Raw genomic sequence first — 26,090 nt, 5'->3', positions numbered from 1 at the left:
TCCGCTGAGGGTGGGGGCTGCCGGAGCCAAGCGGCAGCCCCGCCGGCGTTCCTGGAGGGTGGGGGCTGAGCAGGGAGCACTCCGGTGCTCGGAAGGTCCCCGGCGGCTCCCACGAGGGGCGCCGACATTGCCTATGTAGTTGCGCATGCGCAATGGGTCTGGGCAGCTAATGGCCACTGCGGAGGTTGGCGCATGCGCAGAGGAAGTGCGCATGAGGCAGCCATAGGGGAGAATAGCTCCCAAGAGATACAGCGCCCAGGGTGCACAGGGGCAGAGTCAGGTGACGCCAGGTAGCCAATAGGGCTGTAGTATCTCCCTGCTCAGGGATAGAAACATTTTGTGGGGTTTAGGAGCACGTGAGTCGGCGCCAGGAGCAGCTAGGGGAAGGAGGTAGGGTGCAGGAGTCAGTGACTCTCTGCACTAGGCCAGCAGCCATCTAGGCCCCAGCAAGCCCTGAGTCACCAGTAGTTGAGTGTTGTAGGGACAGGCCCCAGGTTAGGGACCTTGCCCCTTACTACACAGAGTCAGTTAGGGACACAGCGGACGCTGTGCGTCCATCCGGAGGTTTGGGCTCAGACCTCCGCTACCGCTGCAGTAGCCATCCGGGTGGGATCGCCCCGGATGGTAGTTCCTGGATTCGTCAGCCTTTGGATCCTTTGTGAAGCTCCTTGGCAGGCCCGGGCACTGGAGTGCTCGGCAGGTAACCATCAACAAGTGCACCAACGATGCTACATATATTATTATTACGGGACTAGTGGCTACGAAGTCACACATATCCTCTCCCTTTAAGGGTGCGGGACATATTGTGTGGGGTTATTGGACACGGGGTGGGATCACCCGGTGTAGGTGGGAGCGTCCTGCGAGACGCAGTAGTCAGTGTCTCCTCTAGAGAGGGACACCTGTTGATTTATGAAAAGTACATGCTATGCAGTAAAGCCAGTTCTGTTTTACAATTGTTTGCTTAATGTGATTGTTTCCTGTGAGGGCCTCCTCCCACTCCGTTGGGATCCCTCCCAGGTGGAGGCGTTGCACCACGAGATCGTATTATATGTATGTACCCTAGGCTCCCCAAGCGGAGGCTTAGGCTCCTGAGAGCCACACAGGTTACACAGCAGGTAGTAGCGTCTGTATTCACAGGGAATACCCGTTACACTTGCATTTCTGATACTGTATTACTTTTGTGTTCCGATATGCGTTTTTTTTTTTAGTTCTCTCGAAGTCATACCCACATATAGAAGGTTACAATGACAGGAGAGTGCATACATTATCCCCTTCGTATGGCAATTAAGGAAATCTTTCACGGCAAACTCTCTGGTCTGACTACTGTTAAAGAACTTTTTTCTCTTGGAAATAAACCCACAGCTTTTACAGCTGACACATGGATAGGGATATTTGGGTACATTTCTAGGGGCCACTGTGCTGTTAAAGTGACTATGCGCTAACTGATCTCCCAAATTAGTTGCTCTCGCCTTGCCTGCCTTCCCTGCTGGATGACCTAAAGGCTGATGGGTCTGCTTTCACTCTGCAGCCTCCTGAAGTGCCGGTTGTGGCAATTTGTTTCCCCTCTGTGCTGAATCTGCCATCGGACCACGGGTCTCCCCACAGGATCCTGCAGTTTTGCCCATTAACCCCTCGCGGACCTCTGGTGATGTTTATTCTATTTCAAGTGCAGGACTCATAGGCTTTGCCTCATTTGGGACTCCCTGTTTACTTCTCTGCACCATTACAGTATTTATCCGTATATTCATCAGTATCTCTATGGTTCACTTTTAAGGGAGGATTCATTGTTAAGACTGCGGCTCCAGTTTAGACCTCTTTTGTAGCGCTGTTTTCATTGACATTTATATTGATTCCTCCTGATATTTGGATACTGTAACAGGGGAGTAATCCCTGTTCAAGTAATGTGCCTTTAATCTGGCAGTGTGGTGGTTAACTGCTGGTAGTCAATTAATAAACACCACCTGCCTGATTGCTTACAAAAGCCTGTCTGTTGAGACAGGAAGTGACTCCTTAGCTCTGACTGAGAGCTGACCTTTGGAGAGACAGAGGAGTGTTCTTGAGACTCCCAGGAGAGTCTGACCAAGAGAACACACATCTCTGGAGCTGACCGGTCTTGAGCTCTGCCCAGCATAGCTGATTGCAAGACACCAAATAAGACTTCTAAACCTGGATGCTGATATTTTCTGTGCACGCACGGGTGCGGTTCCAGGAGAGCAGAAAAGCTTACTCTACAGCAAGAAACAGATAAGACTTTCATAATTAAGAGACTGCTTATATCTGCTTATTTCATGCTATATGTTTTGGGGCTGCGAGACATGCTTGACTTATGGAGTTGTGAATTAATTGCATGGTATTTTCACTAGAGATACTCCCAAGTGAATAGAAGCTTTGTTTCCCCCCCTGTGTTGGGATGATTTCCTGATGAAAAGGAAAAGGCACAATAAAGCCTATTATAATTTCACCTTATAAAGTCTCCAATTGTGTACCTCTGTGAACGTCCGTCTACATATGGTGTCCGAGGTGGGATAAGAGGTGTCTTTGTAGTTAAAAAGGACCGGAAATTTTTATGTGAAATTTTTTTTTATGCTTTTTGCCTACAAGCAACTTAGAAAAAAAAACCTCATGCAGCAGAGATCAGAGTTAAAGGGACACACCACTGAAAACACACTGCACTGAAACTTACAAAACCACAGATGGACTCTTTGCCCCAATCCCTAGAGGAGAAAGACGGCTGAAGTAGCTAAACCTTATTTTGCCTATCACAAAGTGTAATAAGGTCATTGAAATAGGGGTTTTGCCTTCCAGCCATAGTCAGGGTTCAAGAAGTGAGTCAGCCCTTAAAAAGGGATAGGTGTTTGTTGTTTTCAAAAGTTTCGCTGAAGCAGTGAATACAGATGGTGACCCACGAGTGGTACTGATTTTGCAGATAAAGGTTGCCACACCGCATAGGGCTACCAGCTGTGAATGGAGTATATGCAGAAAAGTGTGAAAATTGATACAAGACTATGCTGAAGCAGGGGAATTTTTAGCAAACAAATGCTGAGTGTTTAGTCACCCTGCCGGGAATGAAAGAAAGTTTTTTTTCTGCAAGTAAAAAAGTCTGCCTATATATATCTTGGGAGCAAAAACAGACACCCAAAGTGTGAAGTGTGAATGCCATAATACCCAAAGATGAGACTGAAAATTACTGAACTCAGGCAGAAAACCAAATTCTGTTGCTGAAGCAGAGAGATTGCACCTAGCAAGTAAATGGTGTAGAGCAAATAGACTTTTTTTTACCTAGCAACTGCACATCTTGTATACCTGATAAGAGAAAATGCATGCACAGTACTGCTGATTATTGAAAAAAAAAAAATTCCCAAGAAAGAAAGTCTACAGAGATGCTTGTGAGAGATATGACCTCTACAAGCAAAATATGCCCATCTGTAGGACTACCACAATTGGGGGTTCTAGCAAATACAGTGGCAACAGCTGCAATAGTGCCTCCTGAGGTCAGGAAGAAAATTACACCTGATAGCCTAAAAATGAAGGACAAGATGCAGCGTTCCTGTAATGATCCCTACCACACGGAAGAGTGGCCCTTCCAGTCCAATAAAGAGGAAGACATCTCTTACGGGGAACCCGAACCGAGTCACACCCACAAAACACCCCAAGAATGGTGGGGGTGCCTGAACTCGGCACGAACAGAAAAGACCGCTCCCTTTGACGAATATGATCAGCAGGAGACAGAGCGGGAGCAGCAGATCACCCAATATTTCTGTCAGCTAAAGCAACTGCAAGAAAAGCATGGCGTATATAATGAAGCCGCTAAAATTTCAAATGAAGATGGAGACCCCAATATCCCTGAAGGGACGGTGTCATCCAAATCAAAAAGGCGGAAAAAGAAAAAGAAAAGCAGTTCTTCACTTACCGTGGAAGAAACAGACACGTCCGCAGATCCTGTGGAGGAAAAGGGGGACCGAGTTGCCCTGCAGCCTAGAGAATATGGAGAATTCGTCCCACGGTTAACCGACTATCCAGAGGGCCCAAGGCAGAAGTCGTGTACCCCAAAGAAGTGTCTGTCCGGTGCCAACAGTGAGGAACCCTCAACCAGTCATCCCAGGGAAGCGGAGCCGGAACCAGTGAGTGATGATCCCTTGACCAGCCCTGAAGACGCCCTGAAAATTGCCAGGCATGACAGTGATCTGCTCGGTAAAGAATTGGGAAGGGAGAGAAAAAATAATGCTGAGCTACAGAAGACTGTGCTCGCAATTTACTCTGCGGCCAAGACCGAATTGGAGGATCTTAAGACTGAGCTAGATACTGCAAAGGCTAATATTTCCGCCATGGATGAAAAGCAGAGCCAATCGGATAAAATGGTGGCTACACTAAAGCGGAAGTATGAGGAAGCACTGAAGCAGATGACAGTCTTCCAGCAAGAGGTTCACACTCTTCGTATAGAGCTTGATGTCTCACATCATGAGACCAACAGCTGCCGCACAGACCTGGAAGTTTCCAGAAAGGAACTACACAGTCTCACTGAGGAGCTTGACATTGCTAAAGAAACTATTGGTAATCTTGATACAGATCTCAAAGTCTTTCAGAAGGAGCTTCAGACCCTCAACCTAGAGAAGGAAGTCTCACGCCAGGAGAGTGTCATTCTCAAAGCAGATGTGCGTAAATGGAAGGAGGACTGCAAAGAAGCCCTAAAGAATACAGAGACTGAAAAAAAAAATTCAAGATTAAAAAGAGAAAACTTAAAACTGAAAGAAGAAAATTTTCAGTTGACAGAAGAAGTCAAGGAAAATTTTGAAGCAGAGCACCGACTGCAGAACCAACTGCAAGGTCTGCGTACACACCTCCAGTATGTTGAGGAGAAGCAGCAAACGCTGCAGAAAGAAAAGATGCAGGCTGCTAAAGAAATTCAAGTGCTGCAGGAAAGTTTGATGACCCAGTATGTCCCGCAAAGCAGCATGAGAAACTGAAGGCTACCCTGAGCATCACCAAAGCAACGCTAAAAGCCAAGCTTAGAACCCAGGTGACGCGGCACAAAAGGGAGAACAAGAAGGTCCAGAAACTGAAACAAGTAACTGCGGCCCAAGCAAAGAAGTTCATAGTGCTCCACAGTGCAATAAAAATGTGGAGGCAGGCTCAGAGAAAGCAAAGCATGCAGATAAATTCCCTGAGAAGAGACTTGCAATACGCACTCAAAAAACAGGGATCTCTCGCGGATAAGATTACAGCCCGAGCTTCCCACAAACAGGGGAGGTATGTAACAGGGGAGTAATCCCTGTTCAAGTAATGTGACTTTAATCTGGCAGTGTGGTGGTTAACTGCTGGTAGTCAATTAATAAACACCACCTGCCTGATTGCTTACAAAAGCCTGTGTGTTGAGACAGGAAGTGACTCCTTAGCTCTGACTGAGATCTGACCTTTGGAGAGACAGAGGAGTGTTCTTGAGACTCCCAGGACAGTCTGACCAAGAGAACAGACATCTCTGAAGCTGACCGGTCTTGAGCTCTGCCCAGCATAGCTGATTGCAAGACACCAAATAAGACTTCTAAACCTGGATGCTGATATTTTCTGTGCACGTACGGGTGCGGTTCCAGGGGAGCAGAAAAGCTTACTCTACAGCAAGAAACAGATAAGACTTTCATAATTAAGAGACTGCTTATATCTGCTTATTTCATGCTATATGTTTTGGGGCTGCGAGACATGCTTGTCTTATGGAGTTGTGAATTAATTGCATGGTATTTTCACTAGAGATACTCCCAAGTGAATAGAAGCTTTGTTTCCCCCCCTGTGTTGGGATGATTTCCTGATGAAAAGGAAAAGGCACAATAAAGCCTATTATAATTTCACCTTATAAAGTCTCCAATTGTGTATTGTATTGTATTGTATTGTATGTCTTTATTTATATAGCGCCATTAATGTACATAGCGCTTGTGTATCTCTCTGAACGTCCGTCTACAGATACATTTTGCATTAATAGTATCCTGTACCATTGTGTTACACCAGGGTTTATTTCTATGCTACAAATATACTTTAGCTGTTTTTTTTCTGCAGTCTTATTACTGTGCTCCTACTGTGAGGTATTCTGTTGTTTCCTGCTGGCAGGCAGGCATTCATTTATTTTAGAGGGGACTTCATGCTAAACCCTCTTTAATTTCATGGATACCTGTAATTCTATTGGTCATTTGTGTGTGATGATATTTTTTAGTACTGGTTACATCTACAGGCACCCTTCACAAGACACTTCAGGAACCATTTAACTGCACCAGGGATACATTTACAGGCCACTCAGACATGGTTGGTTGTACGTTTTTTAATTGTATTTTATTACAGTATGTATGTCTCTCATCCCTGTTATAAATACTTTTGATATGTTTGTACTGAAAACCATGAGTGCCCCTTTATATGGAGTTTCTGCAACCACTGTCTTTTAGGAGTTGCATTTCTCTTTTGTTGCATATTTTTTAGTCTTCATCTGGAATATATTATGGTGATTTGTCAATTACATTATATAAATAGTCCTCTGATTGAGGATTCCGGTTTTCAGTTAAACCAGAATAAAGCCCCTGATAACACACCACTGACCAATCAGTTGGGGTTCTCAGTTTTAAACTGATAAAGACTGGAAAAAGAAGACATTTAATTTAACTTCCTTTGATTTTGAGTCACCAACCCTCCCAGTACTTAACCCCCAATCTAAAGCCCACAAACCACCCCCAGTATTTGAACCCCATGCCCCAGAATTTTGGCCCCGCTCATTACTTTAACCTCTTACCCAAGGACATCAAAATTACCCCATAACCATGTCAGGTAAAATCTATGTTATTTTATGTGTGGATGGTTAAAAATGAAAAAAGCTAAACATATATACTGTAGTCCACTTCTGACAGTACAATAATGCAGGGGTACGCAAACCTTTCCCTGTGCGCACCCCTGCCAGCTCCAAATGACACATGGGGTCAAGTGACATCACGTCGCCAAGTTAACGTGATGTCATGTGACCCCGCTGCGTCATTTGATGCCAGTTTACCAGGACGATGCATCGCTAGAATTGAAGGTAATTGTATTATAGAGGCCTCGCGTGGTCTCACAGCATTTAATTTAAATGCCTGGTGGGAGAGCGTGGGACCTCTATAACTGCCTCCCCCCCCCCACACCTCCAGAAAATCTAGCACATTTAGTGAATCCCGGCATGTGTGTGTTATTGTCAATTATAAAATCTATTATTTGTGTCAGGTACTGAAGGCTAGAGTAACCAAAAGAAGGAGAAACTTTACACTTTATTTTTTTTATTTATAAAAAATGTTTTACCAGGAAGTAATACATTAAGAGTTATCTCTCATTTTCAAGTATGTCCTGGGCATAGAGTTAAGATGACAAATAATACACTGTTACAATACATAGTTACATAAGTGAACATTATATACAAGACATTGCATGCACAGTTAGAAATAATGTATATTATATATTATATTAAGCCTTTGAGAAATTAAAAGAGCCTGTTTTAACATTTTCTATCCCATAGGTCTGGAGGCTCAAGAGTGCCACTGGACCTCCAGCATTTTCAGTCATGTGATCGCTTCAGCAATGATCACATGACCACCAGCCCATAGCTGATGGAAACTGAAATGGCATTCCCTTCTGTTTTAATCAGGTTGACTGGTCTGCCTGATCAGTCCCAGGAAAACAAGCATTTCCCTGTGATGTACATGGAACGTCAATAAGGATTCTAGTATGTGTAGCCTAAATGTAGTCAGTAATGCTACTCCTTGAAGGTTCCGGCTGGGCTCATGTGGTGTACTGTGAAGAAGTCTCAATAGCAATGAGGTGCCAGCAGCTTTTATACTTAACCAGAATAGTGTTTTTATTTAACTTCAAAGGGTTAATAGCAACTTCACTTGTTAGCAGATATACAGGATCCCACTAGCAAGGGCACATTCTAATTTTAGGATGGGATCCACCAGAGATGACAGACAACTTAACTGTGGTTGCCGGTGGACTAAAGATGACTGCTACCCATGGCCGCAGCAGCAGGGATTTGTCCCTGTATCACAGTCTTTCTGCTATTGTATTGTATGTCTTTATTTATATAGCACCATTAATGTACATAGCGCTTCCTTGCTATGTCCTAGCCACTTGGGTTAAGTCGTAAAGGTTCAGCGGCCTGACCTCCCTCAAATAAATTAGTGAGAGATGCCTGTGCTGAAACAGGAGCACACCTGAGTTACCCTAAGAGATATGCTAATGGATATTTAAACCAGTCATATCCCAGCTTTACTAAAAGGATGTCCATAACAATTATATTCAGATTACAAGCTTATCGCATTTAGTGACTGGACTGGTGCAAGACCTAACAGGACAAGAGCCCAGAACCACTGCTTTTTTGAGCAGCAGCTCTAGCAGTATGAGCTAAAATAGATGGCTAGCACCACTGTCAAAGCATACTTTTGAGCTCTACTTCTCACTGAGTGCTCATACCTGTACAAAACACTTTATCCTCTTCAGGGATAGAGAACCATATCTAATAAGCAGTCTTCTACCATGAGACACCTTCTGGCATGGGAAGACACCTTACAGACCATTTGTTTGAATAGGCTGTAATGTATTCCAGCACAGAAGGTGCTTTATGGCAGAACACTCCTTAGTAAATATGCCCCACTGTCTTTATCCTTTATAAAATTAGAACTAGCTGGAGTTGCCAGGTCACTTTAACATATTACTTTCTCTCTGCACCTGCTTTATTGGCTGGGCTTCACCTTGTTTTTACTTGTGTTTGTCAGAAAACCTGTGTTTTATTTAATTTCACCTGGCCTCAGTAACTCATAACCCTTTGTATATATTACTTTGTGCTTGATGTCCTTTCAAGGTTGCAATCAACAAAATAGATAGATATGTCTAGATATATCTGTCTGGAAAAGCAGTGGTTGTGAGTTCTGGCCTGTTGGGTCTGACACTAGGGAACACCATTCCAGTCACTAGGTGCCTTAGTCTTATCAACTCAATTGCCCTACCTCCTCTCCCCCATTATAACGGGGGCCCAGACATGCCACTGCACTGCATTGACAAGCACTGAAAGTGATCATTATGGGTGGACATTTTCCCTTGTGTTTTAGTTTTGGTTCTAAAAACATTCTGTGTTTGGGTTTCGAATGTGGTTTGATCCTAAAGAAAATAGTGTTCTGGTTTTGCATAAACGCTATGCTTCTTTTTAAGGCTATACACTTCTAATACAGCACAATAAAGTATGAAGAAATGCTTAACATTTGTATAATATCATAAAAAACACAGTTAGCAAACTAAAATAATATACTTTAACTGAAAATCTTAAAATATTTGAAAAAGATATGGCGAGAAACACCTTAAGTTTTTAACTCCACTGTACAAATCTGCACTTGGCCCGGTGTTCTGGTTTTGGTTCTGAATACATTTTGGGTTATTATTTTGGTTCTAAAAATATTATGGGTTTTGTAATAAAAGGTTCTGATAAGTTTTGATTTTACACACCAGTTTATGCCCATCTCTAGTTTTAATCACATAAAAAATATGAGTCTAAATTATGGGAATAAAAGCAAGAAAATGAGATCTCATGTTGTATTCATTGCCACCCCCTCGTATGCCTCTGCCTATAGCTTGCTGTAATATGATGTCAAGATGGTAACGTTTTCTTCAAAATACAGAGCAACAATTTGTATATACATTAATTTGCACCAGCAGAATATTTAAGAAGCTCGCTAATCTTGTTTCGTACATAAAGATGTAGCCAAACTTTTCAGTACTGTGACAAGATGTGAAATTCCAGCAACATTGTTCCCCACAGCTCAGCCGCGGGCCAGCGACAGTCAACCAGAAGAATTATTGGTTTGTGCTTGACTAAGATATGTAATTAAAAGTTCTTATCCTCAGAGATGTATTACTGCACATATCCAACTCCCAGATGCCTTGCAGCCTACGACTTGTCTACTTCCTGATGAGACCTATTTACGATCAGGAAGTTGCAACACTCGGGATGTTGCAACTATGTTCCTACTCGGCTCACGCTTCTGCTCCTACCTACTCTAAGCTACTGTATTTATTGCCAGCCTGTATGTGTATGACCTTTATCAATCTTCATTCCTGAGCCTCTGTCATTACCAAGCATTCTTAGAACAGGATCTATTGATGTAATTGCAATTCAATATTGTGTTGGGCGCACTGCATATCCTTGTCCATGCCTGCGGTTAACAGCACAAGAATGTAACCTGTATGTCTATACAATATAACTATGTAACTAGAAATGTCTAGAAACCCTTTATTTTTAAGCTGGCAGCTAGATAACTAGGCTGCCCTCACAGAGCCCGCCGGAAACCACACCAATCTTCCCCACAGTCGCGCGTCGGTCGTTCCCACGGGAGTACTGGGACCTAATGGACAACGTCTGGATGGTACTGTACTTTTTCCTACCAGAGTAAGTGTGGGAATACGGTACCTACAGTACTCTAATAAGTGTATGTTGTGTGCTTATATACAAATGATATATACAATATACTGTTGTGTTTAAACTCTATTATTACTTTATGTTTTGTAGAGAAAAACTGGCCGGGCGAACACGCTCCTCCTGCTACGGAGGAGCGGGGATGGCCTCTTTGGCAACGATGGAGAAAAATACCTCCCACAGTGGTTGAAGGAGGAGGGAAGGCAATTATGAGGGGATGGATAGGGACTAGTGGATTCTCTACACTGATCCCATGAGTATTGTTGTCTGTTTGTTGTACTATACTAAGTGCTGTTTGCAGATACAGAATGTGTATTTGTCATGATAATGTCATGAGATATTATATATTTTAATCTACCTGGTTCTTCCAAGGTTAATGAGCTACAATTGGTTTAAAAATACAATATGTTGGGTTTGTAACAGGTCAGGACTTTTTCTGGGTTTGTGCTTGTCCTCAAAGAGAACTTAATTTGGGGAGGGGCTATCTTGTATGGCCCACTTAAAGTACCATATGGGTGCTAGGGAGCTAATAGTCTCGAGATAACTGCAGTTGTTTAGCTAGAGATGGGAATAAAATTTTATAAAGAGGATCCTTTTAGGGCTAGCTTCAAAGGCATTCTCTGGAGGGTTCTGCACTGTTTAGGGGGTGTGGCTAAAAAAGTATTAAAGCAAAGAGTGTCTATTAAAAATGAGAATATCATGTGATATCATCTTCTCTGCATAACAAGAGTTACAAATCTGTAATCGTGTCACAGAGTGGCATGTTCTGACATCACACACTGCATGTGTAAGGAGGTACTAAGGGACAGATACCCATTTGTCGCTCAAATGTAGAATTAAGACGGATGTGATTAGTCTTGTAACCGTGACGAGTGCCCAAATCTGTTAATGTAGCTCACATGTGTCGAAGTATTACAGAACGTTAAGTGTACGTTTAGATATTGAGGCAGGATCTAAACGTCATTTTTGTAGAGTATTTTTTTTCACTCTGTCATAAAACTGACAATCTAACAGCTGATTTACGATGGGGTGGGCTTATGTGGTTTCCACGGGGAAAGAATGTATTTAAGTCTTAGCAAGGATTATGAAAATCAGATTTCAACAGAGGTGTATTTTGGACCAAATACATGATTTCTTTTTCTGTGCCAGTGACTTCTCTTGGGAGAACACCTACGTCATTTGGGTAATGTATTGCATAGGGATTTCTATTTTACGTTTTATCCTGTTATTTTGAGAAACGGTTCTGCATTTATTGTAATTGTATGTTCTTGTAATCCTTTTTCTGTAACCTAAGCACTGTATTTTTATATATATTAAAACATTTAATAAGTGATGCTTTGGGCTCTGAATGAACAGATTTGTGTGTGTTAAGTGCATATTTTTTTTGTATAATAAACAGAGACCTGTGACCCAGGCAAATATTTTAATTGTACATCTTTTATTTGCATAACTATCTCGGGTAGTGGAAGCGTGTGTGTAGATATATATTTTTTCATATTTTTTACAGATTTTTTCATATATATATATATATATATATATATATATATATATATATATATGATTGCAATTGCGTAAGTGGTTAATATTAACTCATTGGAGGTATCTTTGTGGAGAAGAAAGGTGAGTTGGCTAGAGTAGCCATGTGTCTTAACCCTGATTGCATATCTAAGTCACAAGCTCACTTGTGTGCTGTTCGTGACAGGTGGTTTATGGGGACGGATTTAGTAGAGATATTGTCCATCTGATGGACCTTTGCAGTGGTGAAAGCGGGGCAGCTTGCAGACTGTGTATTAAACCCTTGTTCCGTATGCAGGTCACGTGCTCACAGGTGTGCCGTACGTGACAATATTGAATGATTTGTTTTAATTTATAAACTGCAGCCAAGCTAACCGTATTAGTTTCTTTAAGAAGGTGAGTGGGAATGTTGACCAGGGTAATGCAGTTTATGTAGTCTACTAAGATTTTGCAAAGGCTTTTGTTACTGTGCTACACAAGAGGTTAGTGTACAAAATAAATGAAATTGACTTGGTAAAAATATTTGCACTTGTATTGAAAACTGGTTGAAGGATAGACAACAGAGAATTGTCGTAAATAGAACATTTTCAGGTTGGGCTAAAGTTGTGAGTGCAGTACCTCAAGGATTGGTACTGGGACCCCTGCTTATTAACTTGTTTATTAATGATCTAATGATGGTTGGCAGAGAGAGCAAAGTCTCCATCTTTGCTGATAATACTAAATTGTGTAAGGTAGTAAAATCAGGGCAGGAAGTAATTTCTCTCCAGAAGGACTTGGATAGACTGGAAACTTGGGCAGGTAATGACAGATGAGGTTTAAGAGCAGAAACCAAGGTATGATTGTGTATACCTCTTCCCCTAGTACACCAAACAGAACTCTGAGATTCACTGCATCCAGGTGGAGGCAGTGGGCCAGAAAGTCCACCGTTTACATGCATACAAACTCATACATAATAGATTTATATCTGCACAGTTGCACGGAAAAGAATAGACAAGAGCAATTGTGTAAGATCAATTATAATGAATGTTCTTGTTGCTAGAGAAACCCTAAACAGGCTCAACGCATAAATGGTTCAATTTCAAAACTGTTTATTTGTACATAATAAATCAAATACATGGGGTAAAAAGAAAAGCCCACAGACAGTGCCACTGACTGTTGAGCAGCACACAGTCGTGTACTGTGTAGGTGTGGTGGCTACTGGCAGTGTGTAATGCAAAGTTCTGTGAATAGAATAGCTCAATGGACCTATATGCAGCAATGCACTTCATATCAATCCTGTGCAAACCGACACCATGGAAAAATTCCAAGAGGGATTCCTATAGTAGTAAGAGTGAGGTTAGACTGTTACTATCCTAAAGAAACACTGTTAATAGATAGTAGTAGTAGTACAGTAGTATCATTTAAACATGGTTAGGAACAGAGCTGCGCAGTGAGAAAACTGAGAGTCCAAGATGTGGGCAGACTCCAGGCTCTAATGAGGGTAAAATGGAGTGATGGGGTATTCCTTACAATGTGCTGGTATGTAAGCCTTTGTATTATAAAACGCAGACCAACGTACCAGTGAGCCTACTAGAAGGCAAGGGATATTAAGGAAACTGCCCCCCTTATATTTGTCCCCCTCACCATCCCACTAGAACCCTGTGTGGGAAGTGAATCGAATACTGTGATAATAACGGTTCATGGTTCATGTGACGGGCTAGGGTAACCAGGCTATATAGTAAAGGTTAAGCCCTCTGGTTACCTTTGGGCCCTGTGAGTCTCTGGCAGCTACCTAGTACTATGTGCCAGGGGCCAGGTATCATTACATGAAAAGTTAAAGTGACCCCTGCTTTTCCACTTTCCATGTTCCCTTTACTCCAGACTCAGACTTTCTGTGTGTAAGTTTTAGGTGAGATATTTGGGTAAGAATACAATTATTTTGTTTGCAGTAGTTCGGGGGCCGGAGCTACTGGTAGCACATTAATTCTACCTGGCGAGCAGGCATGATTTGCCAGTACGCGGGTGGAATTACACCGGGGCTGCCCAGTGTACCCAGAGTCCTGGTTTTCGAGCCCTGATATCTCAGTCCTATTTCCCTTACAGTCATGAGTCTCTCCAAAGTCCCCCATGTATTAAAATATATTTTCTGTGTTTTATACATTTATTATAAGGCTCTATGCAGTCAGCCAGGGCATCTGCTTCAGGTGCCAGCAAGTCTGCATAGAGTTTGTCGTTCAAAGAGGAGACGGGATGTTGAGAGGTGCTAAGTTGCCAGGTGTAAGGAATCGGGGAGCGCTTCCCTGCCCCCCGGCGCACTCCCTCCTTACCTGATGTCTTGCACAACCCCACTGTCCTTACAGCACACGCGCGCTCCCGCAGGAGATTTTCTGACGTCGCGGATTCTGGCTCCACCCGATTGCCACGCGCATCTACGTTGTGTGGCGCGCACACGTGACACGTGTGCACCGTTCCCAAGCTGTCTTCATTATGCCCACCTGTCTCCAGTGTCACCTCCACCGCGCCTCCGCTCCGCCCCCCTCTCTCATTGGTCTTGCTCTCCCATATATGCTCAGCTGTGCCACTTGCCCTTTGGCTGAGCATAGTTCCAGTTAGCGCTGTTCTCCAACTTCCTGGTTCCTTGTCCTGCCTTGCCTTGCCTTGTCTCCTTGCTCCTTGTTCAGATTGACCACCTGTGTACCGACCCGGCTATTACTTTGGACTCTGCACTTCTGGCTTACCGACCCAGCTTACCTCTGACCTTCCGCATCTCTCCAATCCTGACCATGGCTTACGGACATCTGCGCTCCTACTGGTTCCATCCCCTGACCACGGCTAAATGGACACTGATCATTCTTCCGTCTCCTATCTCAGACATTGGCAAGTACCTGACCATTTTACTCTCTCCAATCCTTACCCAGCTGCCAGACCATCCGCACTCCAGGCGTGCCCCCGTGGCTGTGGGTGGCGTTATACCCATTCCCACCTCAGTACCGGGGTCCCGCCTTGTTTGTGGTGAGCACAGCGTTATACCAGGGCAGGGCGGAGTACTGAGTCTGGAGAACAGAGACTCATGCGGGAAGGACCCTCTGGTCTGCCAGACTTAGTGGAGCCTGCCCAGTAAGTGAGGTTTTCTGGGGGAAGCGGCAGAATGTTGGTGCATTTCCCATTGGTCAATTTGTATGTCCCACCCACGGGGCATCCCGAGCTGGCTTGGCATGCCCCCTCCTCTGACGTCAGTCAAGAGACGAGCCCGTTTCTATTGGCTAGTGGGTTAGGGTTCCCACGCTCTGATTAGTCACTCCCCCTACCTCCATGCTAAGGATAGCTTAGCAGAGTGTATGTAAGGAGATGGTGAGGCAGATAACCAGACCATCCAGTGACTTGTGTCGATGAAGCTAAGGCAGGCTTTTCAAAGTTGTTCTGTTGCAAATAGCAGAGCAACTGGCTTAGTTTTGAAGCTAGGAAAGTCTGCCTCGCGTCTTTTGCGGCCAAGTCCTACAAATCGAAAGTAGCAGTTGTGGCTAGGAATTGAAGCCGAAAAGAGGACCAGGAGAGCCGGGTATATATCCCGGTCAGCGTAAGCTCATCCAAGCAGGCGCCCTGCATCAGGAAAGCCTAGATTTCCCCCTCAGACCCCCGGCAAGTGTACTTTTACCCATATATTGTGTAATTCTTCTTGTTGTACGTGGGTTTACCGTAAGAAACTACATTTTGTTTCTACTACCTTGTTTTGCCTAAAGCATGATCCAGGTACAAATATAAACGGTGTTAAAAGTTCCTGGTCTCCCGTGACAGTTCACATACGAGCGGAGACGGCCGCAGGGTAGATGTTTGAAACTGCAGTAAATGCCTCAGCATGCAGCCATATGCCCCAAGGCAGGGATGTCAGGAAGCCCTCCAATAGGGTCAACCTGATTGTAGGAAACCGGAGACCAACAAATATTGAGCCGACTAAAAGTTAGGGAATTTCTAAGAATTTCCTCCCTCCTATGACCACTCTACAATAAAACTATATGCTACAGTAGTTAAACTACCATGGCAGTAACGGTTCGTAACTTCGCACCGGAGCAGATGAAGCAGCAAGCTGAGTACTTGGAACTGCAGCAAGCGCCTCAGGGTGCAGACGTCTGTTTGGATACTGTGGTGGGAACGGTTTATGTGTCAATGCTCGAGCAAAGGTAGAAACACAGCAAGAACTGCTTAGAGCAGTGAATGCATAAGGCCTGGGACATAGTCCAACAGATCCCGCTGAGCTGTGCTGAGCCGCGCTGAGCAGATGAACTTACCCCCTTCATCTGTGATCAGCGCGGCTTTAGCACCCGCTTCCGCATGCGTGCGGAGGCTCAGAAATTTTCTGGAGACAGGCAAGTTTAAATTTCGGCGCTCAGGGGAGCAGAGGAGCGGTCACGTGACCGCAAACATCCAATGGGAGCGAGGGACTAGCCCCGCCTCCCGCCATGCCTCCACTCCACCTCGCCTTCGCCCCGCCTCCGGCCTGCCCCCACAGCGCGCTCACTGCCTCGCCTGCCAGGACGCAAAAAAGCACCAGTTTGAGCAGGCGAGGCAGAGCAGGAACACGGCTCAGCGCGGCTCGAGGCATCATGTCCGAGGCCTAAGGCAGAGCTCATACACTCCGCTTGCTTGCGAGAGTGCGAGCGCTTACCATTCCGCGCGGATGTAGCACAACTGATCATTGCTCCTAGTGTTTCAGGTGATGGGGGGCGTGGAGGAGGCGTGGCTATGACATCATGGAGCTGGTTCACCATGATTGGCTGAACCTCTCACGTGACGCAGCCGTGACGCGACCACCGCTTGAAAATACACATTTTTTGTCTTTTCAAAACGCGGTCACGCCATCGTGCTCCGTAATGTGCACACTAGGAGCGGCCTCTAAGGGATCCTCCCATTTGTGCTTGGTGCATGCGCAAGAGCTATTGCACACAGTATAAGCCCAGTCTAAGTGTGCAGGCGTGCGTTCCGACAGCTGTTTCACGGTTACGCGCTTTGTCAACGGATGTGCACGCGCCTGTGCAGACGCCTTTTAAATGCACAGAAAAAGGGGCGGAGTTAAGATTTTAACTGATTCGTTGCCAGACGCCGACTGGGGATTGTACAGCAGTGTCCAAGTAAGTGAAGTCACCAAAATAGTAAGGTGGTACCAAGACTAATATAGGGGTGTGTGCTGGCCTATAGAAGATATAATAGCACAGGGCTGGTAATGTGCTATAACGTGATGTAATCAGCCGCAATAGAACTGGCATCTATCCCGAAGAACTTTAGTCCCTGTGTGTCTCCATTGTGAGCCTATTTGATGTGCCTAGCCAGGGGGGTCACCAGATGGGTCCTAATGGAACCTACAGGTTCCAAATCCTGCCACCTGAGCTGACGGTGTTGCCCACATATTTCGTGCCACCACCACAGGATGCCATGTAAATGACCCCTGTGGTCTAGAAATTCATGAAATGCCAGATGTTCATTTTCTTTGAGTCGTTCCAATTATGGAATCTCTTGGCTGGCAACATGAAGGGACAGGCTTTACACCTGCCATGCTTGAAAGAGCCTTGGGGTTTGTTTGGGAGCCAGGTAGTGCTTACTGGAGTGAATAGATCCATTGAGCTATTCTGTTCACAGAACTTTTCATTAGACATAGCCAGTAGCCACCACACCTACTTCATGTATACTGTATACAGTCAGTGTCGCTGTCTGTGGGCTTTTCTTTTTACCCCATGTATTTGATTTAATATATACAAATAAATGTTTTTTAAATGTAACCATTTACGCATACAAAGCCAGGGTGTGCAGCGCACAGCAGTAATGAAGGAGCAGGTCTTGCAGAAAAATAAGTCCTTTATTTAACAATTCATGGTGTGGGACAGCAGCAAACCTTCAACGCGTTTCGTTCAAAGGAACTTTATCAAAGTTCCTTTGAACGAAACGCGTTGAAGGTTTGCTGCTGTCCCACACCATGAATTGTTAAATAAAGGACTTATTTTTCTGCAAGACCTGCTCCTTCATTACTGCTGTGCGCTGCACACCCTGGCTTTGGATACACATTCTACTACAGCTGCACGCTCTGGAAGGGAGACTGGGAAAGGAATAAGAATACTACAGTGAGTACCATACCTGGGGCTACCTAATGAGGAAGGGGGGGGCTGTCTTTTGGCAACCCACTCCAACCTTCAGGGTACCTTATGCCCTCTTAAAGGCTCAGTACAAATCACTTAATAGTTGATTACCCAGTCAACACTCCCTTCCTTTAAATACAGTCCCAGCACTTTTTGAGCACCATTTCAAACACACAGATCCCATTTACGCATACGTCTGGGGTTTGTCTAGCAACAAGAGCATTCATTATAATTGCTCTCACACAATTGCTCTCATCTATTCTTTTCCCTGCAACTGTGCAGATAGGAAATTTCTATGTATGAGTTTGAGTGCATGTAAACTGGGGACTTCCTGGCCCACTGCCTCCATCTGGATACAGTGGATCTCAGAGTTCTGTTTGTCAGATGAGGTTAATTACAGATAAATGGTAAGTTTATGGATTTGGAAAACAAGAATAAACTGGCGACATACAATTTAAATGGGAAAAAATAAGGTCATTCCTTTATGGAGAAGGATATAGGAGTGCTTGTAAATAGCAGCCTTAGCAATAGTGCCCAATGTCATGCAGTAGCTGCAAAGGCAAACAAGATCTTATCTTGCATTAAATGGGGAATGAAGGGAAGGTAAACATAATTATGCCCCTCTATAAGACCACACCTTGAATATGGAGTTCAGTTTTGAACACCAAGCCATAAAGACATTATGGAACTAGAAAAAGTACAGAGTAGAGCCACCAAATTAATAAAGGGGATGGCTAATCTGATTTCTGAGGAGAGGCTAGCTAAATTAGATTTGTTCATTAGAAAGAGGCGTCAAAGAGGGGATTTGATAACTATATACAAATATATTTGGGGACAATACAAGGTACTTTCAAAATACTGTAACTATTCATCCTAATGGCAGTATAAACAACACAGGGTCATTCCTTAAGGGTGGAGGAAAGGAGATTTCACCAGCAACAAAGGAAATGGTTCTTTACAGTAAGGGCAGTTAAAATGTGGAATTCATTACCCATAGAGACTGTGATGACAGATACAATAAATATCTTAAAAAAAGGACATCTTTTTAGAAAGGAAAGGTCTTTGAGTCACAGTGGGTATATGTGAATGACTGTATGTGTATATATACAGATGTATTGACTGTTGCTGAAGTTGCAGCTTAAAAAGAAAAGAGTCACAGCTTTAGTAAAATGACAGTAGCATCTTCCCCGGCATTACTGTGGTTGGTCCATTAATAATAATAAGAGCATGTTCTTGTATAGCGCTGCTAGTTTTACGCAGCACTTTACAGAGACATTTTGCAGGCACAGGTCCCTGCCCCGTGGAGCTTACAATCCATGTTTTTGGTGCCTGTGGCACAGGGAGATAAAGTGACTTGCACAAGGACACCAGGACCCGACACCGGGAATTGAACCAGGTTCCCCTGCTTCAAACTCAGTGCCAGTCAGGGTTTTTACTCACTGAACTGCTCCTTCTCCCTAGCATTACTACCAAATGGTATATATGGTATGGTATAAATATGTGTGTGTTCAAATGACAGTGTATATACTGGGTCAGAGATCGGGCCCAACATCCAGTCTGGCTGCCGGGTTTCTGTTGGCTGCCAGGCACCAGTTCTCCCTAGTTGCAGCCCGGCCTTCACTACAAGTACCACCCCCAGATGTGCGCCAGAAGTTAGACCAGACCGAAAGTCGTGCTTCCGCATCAGGCCTCCCTCCAATGTAAAATAGTGTGTGTTTGTATGTCTATATAGAGGGGAGGGGGGTTATTTAGTGTGAGAAAGAAGGGGGGTTTATTGAGTGTGAGGAGACGAGGAGTTTGTAATGGAGTCAAGGAGTTAAACTCCCTTTACAGGGAGGAAACTGCACTGGTGTCGGGTATCATGCAGGTGCGATGTGAAACTCCTGATGGAACCGGGGATAAAAAGCAGGAAATGAGAACCTGTCACTGTCCCTGTTGGAGTCTGTTGAGGAACACAGACAACAAAGCTCCCGCCTGCAGGGATCCAGGCTTGTTGACCAGAGGGTTTTGCCTGGCAACAGTGGGGAACCCAAAGCCCCACACAGCAGAGAAGCCTACACGGATAGGACAAAAGACTGACTGGAAGCAGCAGGACTTCACCGCCTGCATCTTAAAGTGCCAGGAGAAATCGGAGACACCGGACCAGAACACACAGATAAGACATTCTATATTGTTCCCTGGTCTTGGTACTATTGTGTTTATATGTTTTGGGTTGGTAACCAGCTTAGCTGGTGGCCCACTTAGAACGGGCCGGAGTAATGTTTATTTAGTCTCCTGAGATGGAGTAGGTGTTTATTTAATGATTTTGTGTTTTTACCTTAAAAGGGGCAGTAGCCCTAATGTATAGATGCAGTTTTGTGGAGAATAAAATCACTCAACATTTGGTTTACCCTAAAAATTGCATGTGTGGAATCTGATATGACCTCGCAAACAGGCCACTCCGTCACAGAGTTATATTAGACAGGGAGGTTATTGAGGGGGAAGGCATGTTGTAGAGCATAAGGAGGGAGGGAGTTATTGAGTGTGGAGGGAGGGAGGGTTATTGAATCTGAGGGAAGGGGTTTTGAGTGTGAGGAGGGAAGGTTATTGAGTGTGAGATGTGGGGGTTATTGGGTGTGAGGAGGGGGGTTAATGAGTGTGAGGAGGGAAGGGCGGTATTGAGTGTGGGGAGGGGGGTTATTGAGTATGAGGAGGGTAGGGGGTGGTATTGAGTATGGTAAGGTTGTTATTGAGTGTGAGGAGGTTAGGGGGGTTTTGAGTGTGAGGAGAGGGGTATTGAGTATGAGGAGAGGAGAAGGGAATTGAGTATGAGGAAAAGGGTATAAAGTGAGAGAGGAGGACAGGAGAATGAGCGAGAGAGGATGGGTGAAGTGAGGGGTGGAGGAGTGAGCTATTGAGCAACAGAGGTAGGGGGAGTGAGAGAGAGGGGGAGAGAAATGCATGGGGGGGAGAGGATGAGGCGATTGCGTGAGAAAGGGGAGAGAAACAGAGGAGGGAGTATGAGAAGGGGAAGAGAAATAGGGGGGGGGGGTCACCCAAGGCTGCAGACATGGTGTAGCCCCGGTGGAAAAACTAGTCATGGGTCCCGGGAAAGCTGTCGGTGACTCTGCTCACATTCACAATGTGGAGTAAGTTAGTGATATGCGCTCCAACATTTAAATGCAATCTTGATAAATTATATAAGTCCTTTAAGAAGATGCAAAGGATAGGTACTAGGGCTAGTGAGGTATGTGATCGTAATAATAGCACTTCATGTACCAATAATAGGATATCTCTGTCCCTGAAGGTTAAAGGCTGAGATTAAAGAAAATCAGACCTAAAGCCTCATTGGGAGAGTCCTCAGGTAAATAAGAGATAACGTACTCACAATTAGTATTGCCCCAGTCCTGTGAATCTTGATAGGCGTGCAACCAGGAGAATGAAGGGAAATCCAAAGGAAAAACACTCCAACGCACAGCCAGAAATAGAGTGGGTCCCACACCAAAAAACTGCTAAAAATATATTCTTTTATTGATCCATATTTAAAAAAACGGAGGTAAGTACCCTCCTACGCGTTTCGTACCTGGTGGTACTTTATCAAGGAGTGATATGTTCACCCTATGCCAACCTTTAAATACTATTTGGGTTTGCCCTATTCGCACCAAAAATTGCCTTCAAAAGGGTACGACCCCAAGCGCAGTGACGTCAGACGCAATGCGCAATGACGTCACACATCATGACGCGCCACTGCAACGCCCCCACCCCTGTCATGGCAACTGGCCTGCATCCTCCCTACAGTGCAGGAGATACAGGCCGACCTCAGACAGCTCGACCATGGTCTCCTCCCGCACTGCAAAGCATTCACAATGTAGCTGAAATCTGTTTGTTTTTCCTTCATAACATTGCAAAGATATACCATTTCTTTAGTTGCTCTACTGCTAAAACTAGTTTTGACTATTGTGAATGTCTACTGTCCGGCTTTCCTGCCTCTCGCCCTACAATCTACGTATTCTAAATGCAGCCGCTATAATCACTTTACTGTCTTTTAAATTTGTCTCAGCTTCTCTCCTGCTGAAATCCTTCTCCTAGCTTCCTATTAAATCTTATATCACTTACAAAATTCCCTTGCTCTCTTTTAAGGTTATACAGTACACTCTTCTGCCCCTCCTTACATCTCAGTCCTAATTTCTTGCTAAACACCTGCCTGATTCTTGTGTCCTGCTCAAGGATGTCTTCTGTCTACCCCATTTGTATCTGAAGCCCTCTCTCACCTAAAACCTCTTTCACTCACTGCCCCACATATCTGAAAACTCATTCCCCTCAATATTCGACTAGTACCCCTTTCTCCAGATTTAAAGCACAGCACTTTAATTATGCATTCACCATGACCACTTGGAGATGTACTTACTATAAACCCATTTTTCTCAAACATCCAGGGGGAGCATATGGGGAAAGAGAACAACAAGGTACACAAATATAAGTGCAGACGTTAACAAAATGTAGATAGATTGTGTCTTGGCTCGTATAGATGTACTAATCACAAGAGTTCAGAGTTAATCAAGCAGTTGGCAAATAGGGTTGCCACCCATGTAGATGGCTTAGATATGGACCCCCCTTGTTAGAGATACTCCGTCAGCAAGGTGATGTATGCAAAATAGAGAGAGAACTACATAGTGCGATCAAAAAGGTACAACTTTATATTTAAAAAACGGGTCTGTAAAATGCGCACTTACAATATGTCAGTAAAAATCAAGCATATATCTCACAAATGGAGAAAGTAGAAGCTCCCCGAACTGCTCACTCCTGACGAAGCCGACAACAGCTACAGCAAGCTGGGCGAAACGCGTTGAGTGGACAAATTTTGGGCTCAGACGCGACCCGTAGCTGACCAACTCTGCAGCCGTGACGTCATCTTCTTGGACGGGCGCTTTGAGGGAGGCTCTGAACCGGCATACAGATCCGTGGAAGAAAGCCAGACACCCGAGGGAGGCGGTGAGCAGTTCGGGGAGCTTCTACTTTCTCCATTTGTGAGATATATGCTTGATTTTTACTGGCACATTGTAAGTGCGCATTTTACAGACCCGTTTTTTAAATATAAAGTTGTACCTTTTTGATCGCACTATGTAGTTCTCTCTCTATTTTGCATACATCACCTTGCTGATGGAGTATCTCTAACAAGGGGGGTCCAGATCTAAGCCATCTACATGGGTGGCAACCCTATTTGCCAACTGCTTGATTAACTCTGAACTCTTGTGAGTAGTACATCTATACGAGCCAAGACACAATCTATCTACAATTTGTTAACGTCTGCACTTATATTTGTGTACCTTGTTGTTCTCTTTCCCCATATGCTCCCCCTGGATGTTTGAGAAAATTGCTTAAATCTTTGGAACCCGTGAAACAGGTCCCACCAGTGAGGTTTGAGCTGGGTGGTTGGAATATGTTCATCACACATCACTTTTTACTTTATATTCACTATTTTTATTGTTTATAGTTGTTTGCGCCTTATATCACTTAGTTCACAATCCAACTTACTATAAACCCAGCCTACTCTCTCTGTACATTCTCCCCATTCACCACTAAGGTTGCGGACATACAGTAGTCAGTTCTCCCGTGCGGAGGCGCACGGAGGCTGAGGGAAAGCAGGTGCTTTTCCTGGCCATGGTACGCGCCCCATCTGTGGGCGTGTCTGGGGGCGTGCCAGTGACATCACAGAGCTGGTTTGCCCTCATTGGGTGAACCGCTCATGTGACGGCCTGTCGCGCCAAGAGATCAGTTTCAACTGATTTTTTGCTCAACGCGCGCCCCCTCCCGCTTCCGCTGCCGCATGGAAGCGATCACTGCCTTGGCCAGTTTGATCGTTCAGCGTGCGCACGCCTCCACACGGTCTCCTTGACCATGGACGCAGTCTAAGGCTGCGGCCACGCTGCCGTAGAGCACGCTCATGCTTGAGAGCAGTGATGTCACCAACTCTCCAAGCATGAGCGATCGTCTGTCCTGCAATAATTGTATAGCAGGAGTGTGAAGGTGAGGGGGTAACCAGGCTCTCAATAAAGGTATTAAGCCCGTCATGTTACTTCTGTTCCATATTTGGGGTTTTAGAGTGTTTCAACTCTTGAACCTGTTGATTGTAACTGCAATGTATGTAATTGTGCGACAATAAAGAATTTTCTGTGTTTTACCTTTCCAGTTGTGCCAGCAAGCAGAGATTGCTAGGCTGTGAGTTTCAAGGGGGGGTTTACGGAGAAAGTCTTGTCAGAATGTGCATAGACAGCGGTGTTCCAGAGTTATTGGATACACCAAAAATGTACCCGGGAATCAGGTCGGATTCTCGGATGCATTGAGACACATTGCTCCGGCAAAATCTCCCCTTGAAAACGCTTGCGCGACTCACCGCTAGGATTCCCTGCTTCAGCACTGACCAGAAAGGTCAGAAAGCTTCCCTGGCATAGATAGACTAGCAGCACTCTGATAGGCTGGAGGATTCTTCCCACGCTCAGATTGACTGGAGTATTTAATGAATGAACTCTGAAATACTATAAGAAACCCTCAGCCAATCCGGACGAGAGAGTCACTCAGATTCTAAGCGCCAAGACAGCAGCGGCAAATTTGAAATCAACAAAAGATGCTCTTGGACAAATAACAGTGAGCCGGCTTTAGAAATTTCAAGGCGAGGGACCAAGTTTTGAGAATAGAACATAGTGGTCGCGGCTGGGATTGCAAGCCGAAAAGAGTACCAGGACGTTTGGTACTATCTCCCAGTCAAGGTATTTCAGCATCTCCGGACCGGATGCAGCGGTGGCGTCAGGAACTTCATGCCGATTTGAGTGAAATTTCATCCTAAAGACTTTGTTTCACTTCTTATTTCACCTAGGAAATTCAAGTTTTGTAGCCCAGACCCCCCGTGAGTGTGTTTTCTTTTGTATTTTGTAATCCACTGTGTGTATGTCTGTTTCTATGGAATAAATGATAGTAAAACAAATAATCTTGTTTTGCTCAGTGAATGATCCTGGTAAAAAGGTGTAAATACCTGGTCTCCCGTGACAATGAGCGGGCATGGCTATTAAGGGAGGAGGCATGTCATTGGCTGGATTGTGTCTGTGTGTGTGTCCCTCCATTTTCTCCCTCCCACCCTTCCCTCCATTCTTCTTTCCCCTCCATTCTCTCCTTTCCCCGCTTCCTTCCATTGCCTCATTTCCACCCTTCCCTCCACTCTCCCCCCTTCTCTCCATTCTCTCTCCCCTGCTCCCCTCTCTACCCCTCTCCCTGCTCCCCTCTCTCCTCCTCCCCCTGCTCCTTTCTCCTGCCATTCTATCCTGCCCTACTTCTCTCCCCCCTGCACCCCTATCCTCCCCTTTCTCCTCTTCCCCCCCTTTCCACCTCTCTCCGCTCAGCCGCCCCCCTACCACATCTCTCCGCTCAGCCCCCCCCCCTTCCACCTCTCTCCACCTAGCCTATACTGCCTCTCTCTCCCCATTGGTCAGAGCAGGGTCATGTGACCCTGCTCTGCGCTCCAAAATCAAATTGAACTGTCTCCCCAAGTACCAAGCTTGTGAGAGGTTACGCGAGCGCTCGTCGCATCAGCGGGGACTTGAGGATTAATATTGCAAAAAGTAAACTCGGCAAGCACGGCACACTCAGCGGTAGCGTGGATATATATATATATATGTCCATATTTTTTTTGATAATTCCATGCTTATTTTAAATTATGACTACCAAACAGTATTTTCTGTACTCTGGGCAGCATCAAAATAGTCTTTTAGTTATCACATTTCTCTCTTGATATTACCTGTAATTCTGTGAAAAATTACTGGAATTGGCTCTGTTGTTACTAACACATCTTCATCATTTTCAGAGCTTGATACATAAGTGTTATCTGTAGAGGAAAGCAGAAAAAAATTGGTTTAGTAAATACAAGAATATTATTATTATTAGAATAAAATCATAGCACTACATTTATTATTCTTAAACAATTCAAGAACTGCATAGTTATGTATTTAAAATAAACTGACAGCTATAATTGCTTTGTT

The 26,090-nt window shown here is 44.6% G+C and overlaps 1 protein-coding gene across 1 annotated transcript in view; it reads right to left on the bottom strand.

Annotated features, from left to right (window-relative positions):
- PARP8 (poly(ADP-ribose) polymerase family member 8) overlaps window positions 1-26,090 on the bottom strand; it is a 332,674-nt gene that overhangs the window by 167,334 nt on the left and 139,250 nt on the right. Inside the window, exon 4 of the mRNA XM_075589057.1 lies at window positions 25,850-25,936. Within this exon, the coding sequence (XP_075445172.1) occupies window positions 25,850-25,936 (87 nt within the window). The remainder of the gene's footprint in view (window positions 1-25,849; window positions 25,937-26,090) is intronic.

Source organism: Ascaphus truei, chromosome 1 (genome assembly GCF_040206685.1).
Source record: "Ascaphus truei isolate aAscTru1 chromosome 1, aAscTru1.hap1, whole genome shotgun sequence".
NCBI classification, from domain to species: Eukaryota; Metazoa; Chordata; class Amphibia; order Anura; family Ascaphidae; genus Ascaphus; species Ascaphus truei.
This window is presented reverse-complemented; position numbering and strand designations above follow the sequence as displayed.